This window comes from Trichoplusia ni, chromosome 17 (genome assembly GCF_003590095.1).
Source record: "Trichoplusia ni isolate ovarian cell line Hi5 chromosome 17, tn1, whole genome shotgun sequence".
Taxonomy (NCBI): domain Eukaryota; kingdom Metazoa; phylum Arthropoda; class Insecta; order Lepidoptera; family Noctuidae; genus Trichoplusia; species Trichoplusia ni.
The window spans coordinates 674,870-690,014 of record NC_039494.1 but is presented as its reverse complement, the minus strand read 5'-3'; the positions used below and the strand labels follow the sequence as shown (position 1 = coordinate 690,014).

Here is a 15,145-nt window from a genome sequence, read left to right as displayed (position 1 = left end):
ATGTTTCCAATCAGCTTCATGGTAAGGATTTATTTTGTATTTTTTATTTTTTTAGTGTTGTTTCCATTTTATAAAGCATTTTACTGATTAACCTACCATTTACCAGCTCATATGAACAAAGCTCTTCAATACAAACAACTTCCCATGGTATCGTGTGCGTTTTTAACATTAATTTGACCCACATTACAAATGCTTTCAAGTCATCCAAAGAAACATTTTGTAATAATACGACAGACTTCGTTTAAAGAAGTAATTAATTGATATATTCGTGCATCAACATAATCGTTTCATTCTGTCTGAAGTTCAAAGGAAACAAAAATTGAAAAAAAAATCCAGACTCATTGAGAACCTCGCCATAGTGTAAATTGTTCAATTTATTCAACTCAACAACCTTAAAAACGTATCTAATTGCGTGTCAAGCCTACGGTTACCCAATAATTTAAATAAATAATTAACACTCGCTGCATTCTTACTCTCATCAAGGTATCTCGTTAACCCGTAATTGCCGAGTAAGTAGAGCGTTGCCACGCGAGAGCAACCAAAAACACATAATGGTTGCAATTCGACCTTGCCGGGATTATAAAACAATGTGTAAACTGTAATGGTTTTCGTCATTCTGCATTTAATAATTATAATTAAACGATTTCTTAGTGCTAGCCCGAGGCTAAGAATGAGTATTGTAATCATTCTTCAGTTTTCGATTTGTCTATTTTTATGTTACGTCGATCTATGACTGTTATAGTTTTACTGTTTCTGAATCTGACTTTATTTATTAGAACTGACTGGAGGAAAGGACAAAAACAAATATTATATATAGGTATATTATTCATAAAAAATAGTATCATCATCGAGTTATCGGCATTATCGACATCCTCATTCGAAGAGTTGAATCGATATAAAAAAAGAAAGCCTTCCCTACTAAGAAATATAATCCTTGTGTCCCGAGGGTTTTCGCAATCACGCAAGTCACATGCACATAAACCATAAAAAGCTTGTAAAACGAATTCACGGATTCGATGAAAGTTTTACACCAGTTTCAGCGAATGAAGTCATCAAATTGTTATGTTCGCTTGACGCTTAGTATGAGGTTTTTATCGGTCTCTAACTGTTGCAAGTCGTGGCGTCTCTTCCACAGTAGCAACATCACTATTCTTCTATTACAGTTTTTGATACAGGCACTGACCAAACATTTTTTATATTTTTTACGAAAAAATTTAATGAACTTAAAATAATTAAAATCAGTTCTGTAATTAAATTTGAACAAACTATCCAACCTTTAAAATATTTCGGTTAACCAAATAAATAATTATATAAGTTACAACAATCGTAAATTTTATTCCTTCCAGCTATAAATACTTAATTTTATATTGTTTTATTGACTGACAATTATTTCAATAGCATTTACTTATTTTATTTCTCAGATAATGAGTATTATAAATGTTCAATACTATTAAGTTAACAATATTCAGTTACCGGGTATTTTGTGACGCTGTAGTTGTTTAAATAAAATAGATTAATGTAAGCTATTGTAGGCAGATTTTTGTAGAGTTACTTAAGCTCCGATGTCTTACAAGTGAGACATGCACGTTTCATCTATAATGGAAAAACAATATACAAAACCAAGGTACAACAGCGGTTGACACAGTAAATAAGATCGGTGACCATGTTTTTGCAAAGACCCTAGTTGAGTAGAAATAGGCTGTTTATATGGGACCCTCAATAACGTGCGTTCGACGCGCATTTAGCGTTTTTTTTTAATTTGTGGTTTACTCATTTTAGAGTTTACGTTGAACACATTACAAGGCAATTCCACTTTTTGGTAGCAATTCGTGCGCTTGCACATACACATATCGCTCGAAGTTGGTTTTTGTAACTTCGTGCCTGCTTACTACATATTCGTGAACTACATTCATATCATGACCATAACATCAAGATTTCACGTAAATCGCTACTTACGTATATTAAGTCACTTCCGTCATTTGATAAGAATATTATATAAAGCTTTAATATTATGTATTTATAAACTCATAATAAATCATTAATATTTATATGTGCTGGCGTTCAATTATTCCTTGTCAGAATAAAATTAAAATTTAGAATAACGTAAATTTTCACTTTTGTTTTGTATTCGCATTTGTTTATAGCGTATGTAACAATGTGTGAAACAAGTATTCTTAGATAGATACTTAGGTTACTCTTGGTATAATCTAAATTATAATTAGAGCTAATTACTAAAATCTGAAATATGAGACAGCTCAACACTTTGTAATTGTATTAATTTCGTTACGTATTACTCTAAGCTTGAATAGTGCTATTAATTAGTAATTATCGTTACTTAATAACACATCCGATGCGTATGAATTATTCGTACACCGACGCAACGCTAATCTAACCATACCTGTTCACTTTCTGTTAACTTAAATATTCGGTCGGTTTCCTGGACCGATGCGAGGCGTGAAATTGTTTTTTGTCTTGATACAGACGCGTTAATCGCTAATGAACCTAAATGTAGGTAAAAGTTAGCGCCTAACTCGAGTATGAATAGCGCATTCATTGTAATTAGAGCACTATGTTTTCACCCAGCTTTGGTGTAGTTTATGTGGTACTTGCTATGTGCAGCTCAGTGTATATTTTTTAGAGAACTGTTTTGTATTCTGTGTTATAAGATTACTATAAAAGTGACCAGAAAGGATGAATAAAAAAACATTATACATTTCTTAGCATAAATAATAACAGTTTATTTCATAGCAACGACCTAAAATAGTTTAACATAGAAGAATGTACTATTTTAGTGGTGGGTGGTGATGTAGTGCGCTGGCGCAGCATGGACGAGGTGACCAGCGTGAACGAGCGGGGCTGCGTGGACGATGGGAGCGGCGTGTACGACGGGAGTCGCGTGAACGATAGGTGCGGCGTGTACGACGGGCGCGGCGTGCACGACAGGAGCAGCGTGAACCACAGGAGCGGCGTGTACAGCAGGAGCGGGGCTCGGAGGAGCCGCGTGCGGGTTCGGCTCAGAGTTGTGCACGACCGCGTTGAAACTACAGTTCATAAATAAGTCATTATAAACAACAACTTCCACGTAACGAAATCACCTATTTACAGTATTCAATACATTTCACTCACTGTTAAACTGATTTTGCGAGTAAATTGTACCTTATTAACTTAATGGCGATAGTATATTGTTATGCAGTTTGCATGCAATTTATTCACGCGTTGTATAACGAACATAACGAGCCGAGGATAGGTGTTCTTCACAATTGCGGCACTTTTGCCTAGAATACATGTTCCGATATTATCTGCGTTATCGACCAAAACAACACTCAATTAAGATTAAAAGTGTAATAGATTATATTTCTAAATGCTATTAGTCCCGCCAGCTCGCATTCATTAGTAATTTATGTTGGATTGGCCTTAACACAGTCGAATATTTTACGCAACAAGACTGATCATCAACAAGATCATATGTTATGAATGGAATCGAATCGCGTGTTACAGTTTTATTATGATACAGTTTCCGTGTCTGCTACGGTTATTGCGAATTTATTTTCAATGTTAATAATAAAAGTAAGTCAAAGTTACGTTTTATGATATAATGAAACAATGATACCACATAATGGAATGATACACCGCCTATCATGCATCACGTCAATTTACGTCATAAAACTGTAACAGGTTTCTTTCGATTGCTACATTGTAGTAATCAAACTGTCCATTCAAATAATTGCACTCGAAATATAGGAAACCGAAGACCGAAGTTGATTACATGTAAATATGACATTCACGGATTTTATATTCATCACAATATTGGGAAATAGGTAGGCCGATACTGTGTCATCAATTAATTATATTTTTCGGATGTTAAGCATATTTGATTTGATAATTCTGTTATCCAATGTTTTGCTGATGTCAATTTTCGAATAACTTAATGATAATGAATATTTTCGAACTGACACAGAAAGATTCTTTCTACGACATAGCTACTCTATAATATCCTTTACCTAGGTACTGGAAGTGTACAATAGTTTGCTTTTAAGAAATTATAGTTTGTAGAACTTACCCGTTGTGGTCATCAGCGGTGTATTCGACCTTGCGTACGGAGCCATCAGGCTGTACAAGAGAGTATTCTCCCTTCACGACATCACCATCACGAGTCTCGTGCTGGGACTTGTGGTCACCGGTGTGGGGGTCTTCCACGGAGTAAGAGAACTCGTATTTAGCTGGAGCCTTCGAATAAAAGAAGAGAACATTATTGTATTTTGAACAGAGATCGACCCCAAATAATAATTGGGATAAGGGCAAGGGAATGATGATGATGAACAGAGAATAGTTTCAGAATGAGAAGCGAACACACGAAAAACAAAAGAAGAATATTATTTTGCATAAGTATCTTAATAAAAATGATTTATTTAGACCGGACAGAATAAGATGATGAATACATAATACAATTAGTCTTGTTTTCGTAAGATAAATGTACATATATTTCGGCTGATCACAGGCCAATTGCTGCGTAAATATTGATCGACATTATAATCTAATGATGTATTTGATAAATAGATGTTAATACTAATCACAGCTTGATAGATTGCTCATGTTACAAAACTCTATAGTCTTGTAATAATGGCGCTTACACAATAAATATTTATTAGGCCAATATCGTTTGATCACATTTAATTGTAGCCGTAATACCTTTTACTTTCTTTGTGTGCTATAATTTGATCGTGGGTTGTTATTTGAAATTGTTCCTTGACTTTGACCTGGACAGAACAGTGTGTTAGTCCACTGCAATATTCAAATGTACCCAGATGTTAAAATTTTAAATCAAAAACACCAAGAGGACCAAAAACTTAATTGTATATACAAACGGCAAAAAACAAAACTTTACACCATACTTAATTCATGTCAACAAGTTATTGAGTCGTTAGCGAACACTTCAGAACAATTAAGATTTTAATTATGTATAAATACATGCTGATGAAAGCAGTTATGAGCGTACAAATGACATATGTATCCATTAAAATACTTGAACAACGGTAATTGCAACAAAATATCTCGTTAAGATGTTCGCACTGAGCCTTCTTGGGAGATGTCAAGTTTCGTAATCTCGTCTGCATTCAAAAGTAAAAGCTTATGACAAAGCGTGCATATCAGAGAATATAAATATAATACTCGTTTAAACTTATCTGCTTGGAGGATCTCACGAAACAATAAGAGTGTATTAAGTACTAGATAGTTAGGACTTTATTATAATAATGATAATTATGCTAGATTTGAATAGTGCCATTAGATTACACTCAAAGAGGTTGCTCGGATTTAACTGTGGTTATGAGTAACCAATTCATAAAGTAGCTTATATAGGTTATCCCAGTTTGTCAGTTTAAATCTTTTATCATTTGTATAAGTGATGACGAAAGAAAAACGATAAGCAAATATTCGCAAATGGGTAATAGTTAAAATATTGCTGAGAATGTTTTAGTCTATTCTAATATTATTTACTTGTAGGAAAAATAGTACTCACATGTTCTTCAACATGTTCACCGTGTCCAATAGCAACGGGAGCGATGTGCTGAACCACGGGAGCATGGTGGATGGTAGCCGGAGCCACGTGTTGCACTAACGGAGCCGCATGGACGATAGCACCACCATGCTGGAGGTAGGAAGTCTGTTCAATGACTGGGCCAGCATGGTGAAGGATGGGACCGGAATGTTCCACTACGGGAGTATAGTGGCCTAATTGTTGCGCAGACCGGTCATCATGGCGGACTATGCTCTGGGAGGAAACTACTTGGTGTCCATCGTTGATCAAACCAGCTTGGCAGAAAGCCAGTAAGGCACTGACGATAACAATCTGAAAATTTGAAAACAGTTATTTTTTTGGACAAAACTTGGCTCATTCCCTTAAGAGGGCTACTAGCCGGAAATATTGTAATTTAAAAGTTTCCAAAGCATTTAAAGTTTAAATGTTTTCTCACTTTGGAGTACATGTTGATGCTGTACTGAAGTATGGGACTCGTTTGATAAGGACGCTTGTAGGGTTGAAGTTTTTATACTTGGAGGGAAGCGGGCTTGTCACCCGATACAGAGAAACCGGCCCAACACATGACACCGCCACACACGATCACCTTTACACCTTACCTTACGTCATTGCAATGACATTTTTCATTTCGTTCAAGGTTAAGTTAAAGCTCTATCCATAAACTCATTTTCTGGAATATTTAATTGAGAACTTTTTTTAACTTGTTATCTTACATTTATTAACACTTCTTCTCCACTCTTTTTTGGGTCGTCTTCTACGTTGACATAACCTAGGGAGATAATTATTATGTTCAGCAGTGGATTTGAAAAAAAAAACACATTGGATCGATCGTTTCTCATAGTATTAAGCAAAGACACAACAATATTTATATCTAATGCTACTGACTCTGCATTCGTTCGTTCGTTTGATATTGATCACTAAGGCACCCATTTTAGATTTCTCATTTAAGATGCTATAATCTTTCATTGGCTCCCTTTACTGCTCTAGATTCTAAGTCATATATTACTACAGATCTTATTAAAGGCTTATTGACTTTCCCTTCCGCTAAAATGCAATAGACCATGAGGAAAATTTATTCATAAATTTGTCTTTCGTATATGGTTTGATAGTACAGTAAAAGTTTAAAAAGCCATCAATATTATTACTTTTTCTCTTTTGTTCTTAAAATTAAGGCACCTAATAAGGTTTACAAACAAAACATTAAACATTTTGATTTCACTGTTGAAAACAAACCTTGAACAAATGCTGTAACTATGACAAACTCATTAATTATTATAATTTCTCCGTAATTTAATTAATCTCTCTCCTTATTTGTTACGTGCATTGACCGAAAACAGCAAGCTAATAAAGATATCAGTACAATGTTCATAAACAACAGCTCTAAACAGTCGAGTGGCCAGTGTGTACAGGCCCGTAGAATATCAGCCGGTAAGAAAGTAGCGCTCTGGGTTGCACCGACTGATCCAGTAAACTGTTACGCAACGTAGGGCAGTGTTACACCGGACGCGTAACTTGACACCTAAACGCAAACGTATCAGATCTTTTTACTATTTTTTTTGTTTTTGTTTGCGATATGATAGAGATGGTAGCGAAAGTTATGATAGAGGTCATGTTTGATTTTATTTACAAAAACTGAACTTTCTTTATGATTTTCCTGACATATTTTATTCACAATGGCAATAGGGACTACTCTGCCTTCTATTATTTAATCAATCGAAAATAATATTATATTAACAAACTGAAGTCAAACTTAACGAAACGTACACTTTGATTTATTTGTAGTCATTATTACGTCTGTGAGTACATAATTATGTAAATAATCTGAAAGTTTTGGACACTCTCAGTGTGTTCCCAGCTCTGGACCGGTAGAACAAGTCGCCGCAAGCGCACATATTTCCCCGATTGGCTCGCATCACGAACGTGACTTCGCAGTAATTCTCGCTTTCTGTGAAGGTCACACGCATCTCCATACATCATGAAACCTTTAAACTGCAACCATATTTATCCTCATTGTTACTTTGAAGCGAATTTAAAAATCAATTCAGAATCGCGAACCTACTTTAAAATTAATGATGTGACCATTGGGTAATATTATTGATGCAACAGTACCTACCTAATATATTTTAATTATCCATCGTTTAATCATTCTTGGATTTCAATAGCTGCGTATACGTGCGTTGCAAGATGTTACAATATCATTATTGTAGAACAGGTTCCCACGCTTCCGTTACTAACATGCATTAAGCGTCCTCCACCAAGATTGATGCGTCTAACATCGCTAGAGACATCTCTAATGCAAATAACAAATCTTTGTGTAATCTATGTAATTTACGCGAATAACAAAGATACTGACATGAGTGTATCAACCTTGATATAAGAACCATGACGGATCGTATCAAAGCTTGAAATAAACGCGTAAGTGCTCCGGTATATCACGCAACTTCATGTGTATACAAATTAATTCCAATGTCATTGTTAACTTAATTAACCGTTAAAAAGTACTTTATCAAGGCAAGTACAAGGTGATAAGTAATCGGATATCGTTAAATGAGATCGATTAAAAAGTTGGTCAGTGAATGAACGTGGATTTAATTATGCGTGGCTGGGATTGACTTACACCTTTTTTTTTTTAACAAAATATACTTAAACTACTTAAACATGTAGTTATTCTTCTCGATATGCAAAAAATAGAGCAACCACAAAGTTTTCTGTTTATTTTCACAATGTTTACAACGCAGATCCTTACTCAGCGGCTATTAAAATCACAAAAAGTAACAAATGCTTTATTTGGGATATAATCGCGTGTTTAAAATTTGGTATTTCCATTTTCCATTCATAAATAACGATAGTCGTTACATCGTAACAGATTTCACCGAACTTCAATTATAAAATTGTGGGCATTCGGCCGAAAGGTCAGCATTGGCGTATGCATCTTCAACAATTATAAATGAGGGTATGCATTGTTATCTCACCACATAAGGAGACTACATGTCATAAGTAACATCAATCAAGATGTTAATATTAAGAGCGAATGATGAGTTATAGTGTTTAATTTTGTATATTGCGACAATTATTTTGCAAGCTTATGGTCATTGTATTTGTTCGAACCTACGCTATAAGGTATTAAAATACATAACCAACTTCTCTTAACACAGTCGAGTGACATAATTTTAAGGGCAAGTTAAGCATTAAAAACTAATATAAGTAAGTACCTCAGATTATCTCATCCAATAAAATAAACAAGAGGAGGTGCTTCAAATTACAGCAAGTATAATATTATCTGCACTTTATGATGATACCGCTGTTTATGACGACGTTATTAGCCGAGATACCCGGCCTCTTGGATAAGATGCATCAAGAAATGAAAACATAAATAATTAAATATGTTCACATATTGACATCATTTATCAGGTGGTTACATAAAGTTTTATATTTGATTAAGCCTCTTTTGTTATAATCCTCTTTATTGTTTTCGACAAATCCGTGCATTTGATCTCAAGCTTACCACTTTGACAACCGCATTTAACTCTCGATTTCGATATGCTTTTAACAAGAAATATTATTTTGTTCATGCCCATCAATACTGCGTGAACTTTCCCCAGTTTAACCTTATTATCGTGGCCATAAATCCACGAAGGATTTTAAGACGTCGATATTGCTACATCAAACAATTTACCGCGATTTCAGATGGGTGTTTTGTCATGTCGAATTTCGGTGGAATTTGCATCTCGAATATATTGGTCAACAAGAAAGACTTCCTGCAACTACGCTTCGTCGCATTTCTGTCACATTGCAGTACGCAATAAAGGTATATATTAAATTCAAAGTCGTTATGTAGTCAGTCGATATCTGTGTGATCTCAATTGCTAAATGTTTGAATATTAAATAGGTAATATAGGGTTATACAGCTACCTGTGTTTTGTTGCACGTTGCACGGTACTCTGGTTCCGCCAGTCTGCTTTCACTCCTTATTTCGGCTTGGACATTGTATGGTAATGTTGATATGCAATTTGGATGTGATCTCATATCTTCTCACGCTCCACTGGACTTGTAACTGCAATTAACACTTCCAGCTGATGCATGCTCTATCGCAATGTGTTGTTTCGCCTATCATAGTTTACAGTAGCTCTAATTGTAATTTCGGATTGCGTTCGCATTGTGTAAGTGATGTGTTAGAACGATGTTTAGTCTAAATAATTCTGTTATTTCACTTTATTTGTGTTGAAATAGTTTTATGTAGCGCAGAACCTAAAGTCGCGGAAGTTATGTTAACTAAGTACAACATTCACAGTCCGCTCAAACGAAAGCCTATAATATCTCGAGCAAACGTGCAAGCTTAGTTTATATTGCCATCGTAAACGAATATTTCGTGATTGACAAGTTTATGATTTATCGAAACCGGTAAATAGAAACTATATTTCAATATGCATCCGAAGTCATTAATTAACTATCAAGAGTATTTCCCTTCTCGTAAGCTTCCTCTGATCTATGTTTTCGTCATCGACATCCGTTGTACCGATAAAAGGTGACTTGATAAACCGGTCTGCCTATTAGAAATAATTATCATCATTATAATAATAATTGGTAACATAATGCAGTCCCACTAACTGAGAAAACTAGCATGATTTACTGTATAAGGTTATTGACATCCATTAATAATGATGACTAGATTCAAAACTTCAGAAATAGAGTTTGCATTATTTTCAGTGATGAATGTGGACAAGACTTAGGGAAAACAATCTTTGCAACAAATCTCACTTTGCTCAGCACAAGTTCTGCATTCTGAAGTTTTGATATAAGAGCATGAGCAGCAAGGTAAGTTGGCATGCTGAAGATTTGATCCTTTATTTTTGGATAGGACAACTACCTCTGCTTCCGCAAAGAAAAAGAAAGTATTTTAAACTGTTTTATCTTTGTTTTTTGAAACAACTTTTATCATGGGCACTTCATAGGTAGGACAGGTAAGTACTACGGTATGGCATAGTATGGTAGCGCCTTTACCCGCTCAAGTAAATAGATACAAGAGTTATTAACGTATGTAAACGCCACGCTTGGCAAATCGATTCAGATTGCAGTAGGCTGTTAATAACGCTTAGATTTGTTGCTCTTATATTGATCAATGTTAACAGTAAATCAGTTTTTGCTTAGATTCCGAAGTATTACAGGTGAGATATACATGGCTTAATATTATGATATAAATTTACGAGATCAAAAACCTGTCTATGCGAATGACGGAAATGGTTACAAATCAGGGTTAAGTCTTTAGGTAAGGAATGATTTCGTTGTCACGTTTGTGATCAATTAAAATCAAAATCATTTTTTATTTATTTTAAGTACGCTGTTTTCCAAGCACTCTCAAAACGTTACAATGATGATTCTAGTTGCGCGGTTCCAAAGTGGATAATTCTTATGGAGGAGAACCGGCAAGAAACTCCATTTAACTTACTCTTAATTACTCATTATTGATAAACTCGCACCCCAAACTTATCTTAGTTCCCACCATTCGACTTTTCGTCTATATCAAGGCAATCTGCCTTACTCCTTTCAGTACCATTTTGAAAACATTACTTGGACCCATATAGTATCAGTTAATAATATTGCCTTCAATGTGGTGTTTGAGTAAATTAAAATGATAGAAAGATTTATTTATCTTATTTAACCAGAGTTGAGGTTGCTAACTGCAGTGTTATTACTTATGCCAACAAAAGTAATTTATAGAAATATTACTTCGTTAGCGAGGTAATACTAAATGATATGTAAAGTAATAATGTGTGAGTGTACTTTAATGTGACTTCAACTAATTACGGTATTCACTATATACTCAGCATCGCAAACAGGGGTAGTGTATTTTTGTGTGGTAACTCGTTGGTGGTATTTCCGTCAGCATAATTTTATTGTTCCATTCATTCAGGGGTGTGGCAATTGTCAATAAAAAATCTATGAAATTAGCAAAAGATTATCACATGCAAATGGCTGATTTATATCTCAGTCTTGTCAATTGACTCTACATTAGTTACTTATCGACGGTAGAAAAGTAATGTGACATTGATACGTCATTTTCATAGATTCTAGCATTTTTCTTTATCAAAAATTGTCAAAACGCCACTTGGGGCTGATCGGATATTTGATCATTCAAAACAAACAAAAAATGTAGACTATGACTTCTTAAGGGCCTACATTCTAGATGTAATAGATTTTTGGTACTAAATAGGAATTGAAAAAGGAGATCTACACGAAAATTGACAAAAAAAAGGTATCTTAATCATATAATATTAGTTCATGCCTGGATAAGGGTCTGTAGAGAATCACCACTTATACTTTGAAATGTGTCAAAAATCGTTGTCTAGAGGGACTAACGCAGCTGTACACATACTTACTTCCAAAACTACAATATTCTCAGTTTAATTGGAGTTACAGTATGGACCTTTGTCATAGGATCAGTAAAATGAAACAATGAATACCAGAAATTACATTTTTTGTGACAAACCTTCATTATGAGAGTAATATTATGAATCTTAACAAAAACTAGTATATTGCTAACCTACAAATCGATAAGCGACTATATTACCCTAGTGTCATGTAAGTAGGTGGAGATGAGTGGTTGATAGTCTCTTGATTGATATAAGCAAGAAAAAAAACATTATAAAAGTCGGTTGTCAATTAAAATAATACGTAATTGTTTGTAGAATAACATTCAAATTCTATCGAAACTCGATGATCCTTTCATAATACATACGTCTTTAGCTAAATCTTAGTATGAAACTAAATTGTTTTAGTTAATTTCAAAACATCCGATTTCATGTAATATTTGAAAGGAAGTCGCTAATAAACTGTAATTATTGTTTTACAAATGTATTTCTCCTTTTCCATTACTTACTTTCAAGTTGTTAATATTGTAAGCTTCTTGAGAAATATTGTCCGTATTGAAATTTGTCAGTTAATCTGTAGTTTTAATATAAGCATTAAAAAGGAAACGACATTTTTTTTATAATAATCGTCTTTATTGGACAAGCTAAGCTATATACAAGTATTGCCCACACCAACCAGGAAAATGTTTTACATATATTCAACCGTACACTATAAACAAATTAGCGATGACAGCTTAAACTATGTACAGAGAAAAATCATATAGATACGTCTAGAAGGCTAGTCTACCGTTGAAATTTCCTTACTACTGGTTTCATTGCACTGTTGGGTATATTACTAAATATCTTTAATGAGAACAGGTGGAAGACTACACTCGATCACTTCACGAACACATTAACACTAATATCACAGATTGGGTAAATCATCTTCTAATGATGGTGGATGACGGGCGGGGAGTTGTGCACGACCGCGTTGAATCTGTTGACAAAATTACCTTATAGTTAATAAACCATAATGTATGAGCAATTTTGGATAATAGAGTACTTTAAAGCCCTCAATTATAGGGAATACGTCAACGAGAAGGCTCTTGTTTCACTTAATATTAGCTTGTTCTTACGACTATTGAACCATAAATTACTTTTTGCATGTTGTATTACTTAGCTACGATTGTGATTACATTGTGAGTTCCCTACTATTCACTTCTGTTTAAGCAAATAAGTTTTGGTCAACTAATTTTAATCAGTATATAATGCAACGTGGTCTTACCCATTGTGGTGGTCAGCGGTGTAGGTGACCTTGCGGAAAGAGCCATCGGGCTGGAGCAGGGAGTACTCTCCCTTCACGACATCACCATCACGAGTCTCGTGCTGTGACTTGTGGTCACCGGTGTGGGGGTCTTCCACGGAGTAAGAGTAGCCGTATTTGGGATGAGCCTGAAACATAAATATAACATCGTTATAAGACGACATAGTGTTTACGTAAAGAGGTTAATTTGAAGCAATCCATCAATTCTGTGTTGAAATCTCAAGATGTATTTACAGGTCATTTGAAGTTCTTATTCGATAATACTTACGTATTCATCGACATAGTGGTCTTCGTGGGATGGGGCGGCGTGGATGGCGTGAGCGATGGGGGCGGCGTGAGCGATAGGCGCGGCGTGGACGACTGGGGCCGAGTAGTGGACGGGAGCAGCGTGGACAACGGGAGCAGAGTAGTGGATGGGAGTCTCGTGGTGGACGGTCTGGTCGTGACGGACGATGCTCTGGGAGGAGACAGCTGGTGCGTGGTGCAGGTGACCAGCCTGGCACACAGCCACCAGAGCGCACGCGATCACGATCTGGAACGATGTAAGTTATTTGATTATTTTTTTAGAATTTTGTTTATTTAGGTAAGGATGACAGGAGTACTAAACATGAAAGGAAATCGTAAGGTAAAAATCTTTCTGAACAAAAACTGTTTATGAAACAGCTTCATTTGAAGCCTTTCTAAAGTTAAGTTAAGCTCAAAACTGGCAATTGAACAATGTAATTGTATACTACATTGAACAAAATTGCCCTAAATATTATGTAAGTGCCCCACTATGCCATTTGAATGAATAAGCTTACTTTGGAGAACATTTTGCTTTAGACACAAATGCCTTGACTGGTATCGGTATGATAGTGCACTCTTTTTATATAACAAACAAAATATAAGCGGTGGCGTGGAGGGGGTCTATTCCCGACGATATTCGATCGGATCACAGTAATTGCCGCATTGCCAATCTGCTCACTTTATCGGATGTCGCAACGACCGATATCGCTACAATATGTAGAGAAAATGGTCGATAAGTGAGAGGCTGATATTGTTATAATTTTTTGAGATTGTTTAATACTATGGTACTGTGCAACAACCAGTACTTTTATTTTAAATAATTATACAGTTGAGTATGTAGACTATGAATTTAGTTGATCCTAAAACGAAACGCTTATTACACGACCGCAATATTTGATTGTTTAATTTTGGTTCGAATGCGGTTTCTTACTCTAACATGCTAAGTATTTTTCTATTACGTTTTAAATAATTAAGATTTTAATCTGCTTAATGTAATGTAGGTGTGTTGGTTAATACCTTATGCATCGTACTGATACAATTTCTTTGAAAGATGAATATCTATTTAATTGCAAAAAAAATGAGTTGCATCATTCTTGAATAATGAGGAATTAAGTGATCAAGAAATTATTGACAGAAAAACAGATTCTTTTAATTTGAGTTTTATTCCAAAATGGAGATTCTAATATCAGTTTACTTATGATATTAGAATCTTTACAGATGTAGGGATCCAAAGCTTATAGCACAATCGTACATCATCCGTTAAACTCACAGACGGAGAAAAAAATGTTTGAGTTTCCGGATACTTTTTTTTGGGTTTCGTTACCAAAGGATAAAAACAGAACCCTATTATTTAAACTTTGTCCGTGCGTCTGTCACCAGGCTCTTCCTAAAAAACGTTATAGTATGAGAGTTCAAAAAATCAGAGATGTTGTTTTGCTGGATGACGAATTTTTCCGTTTTTGTATGGAGCCTTTAGTTTCGTAAACTACAGGTTTCATTAACCTCAAAAAAAAAACATGGCATTCATACAATATCGTAAAGAGGAAACATCCTATGCTTGTTAGAACATGATATCATTCATCTATAACTTATTTGTATAAGGGTAATCATATGACTTCAACGACATTGTACATGATTATAACTAAGTACATC

At 34.9% G+C, this 15,145-nt stretch overlaps 2 protein-coding genes across 2 annotated transcripts; both read right to left on the bottom strand.

Moving 5' to 3' along the window:
- Positions 1 to 2,788: 2,788 nt before the first annotated feature.
- Positions 2,789 to 5,984, bottom strand: LOC113502677 (cuticle protein 8-like). The gene is made up of 4 exons (XM_026884330.1): positions 5,973 to 5,984; positions 5,519 to 5,848; positions 4,061 to 4,227; positions 2,789 to 3,041 (listed from the first exon to the last, which is right to left on the bottom strand). Exons 1-4 carry the CDS (start codon positions 5,982 to 5,984, stop codon positions 2,789 to 2,791), a joined length of 762 nt encoding a protein of 253 aa, XP_026740131.1.
- A 6,531-nt stretch (positions 5,985 to 12,515) lies between these two features.
- On the bottom strand, positions 12,516 to 13,751 carry LOC113502676 (cuticle protein 8-like; the record flags this gene model as incomplete). The annotated part of the gene is made up of 3 exons (XM_026884329.1): positions 12,516 to 12,880; positions 13,169 to 13,335; positions 13,476 to 13,751. Coding segments are annotated over 3 exons (492 nt in total), but the record flags the coding sequence as incomplete, so codon positions are not given.
- Positions 13,752 to 15,145: the final 1,394 nt, after the last annotated feature.

What these genes read in the sequence shown, in the direction of transcription:
- LOC113502677 (XM_026884330.1), bottom strand. An exon ending in GTGAACATGTTGAAGAACAT is followed by an intron (nt 4,228 to 5,518) that starts GTGAGTACTATT and finishes TTTTATTCGAAG; the next exon opens with GCTCCAGCTAAATACGAGTT. An exon ending in ACCGCTGATGACCACAACGG is followed by an intron (nt 3,042 to 4,060) that starts GTAAGTTCTACA and finishes TATGAACTGTAG; the next exon opens with TTTCAACGCGGTCGTGCACA.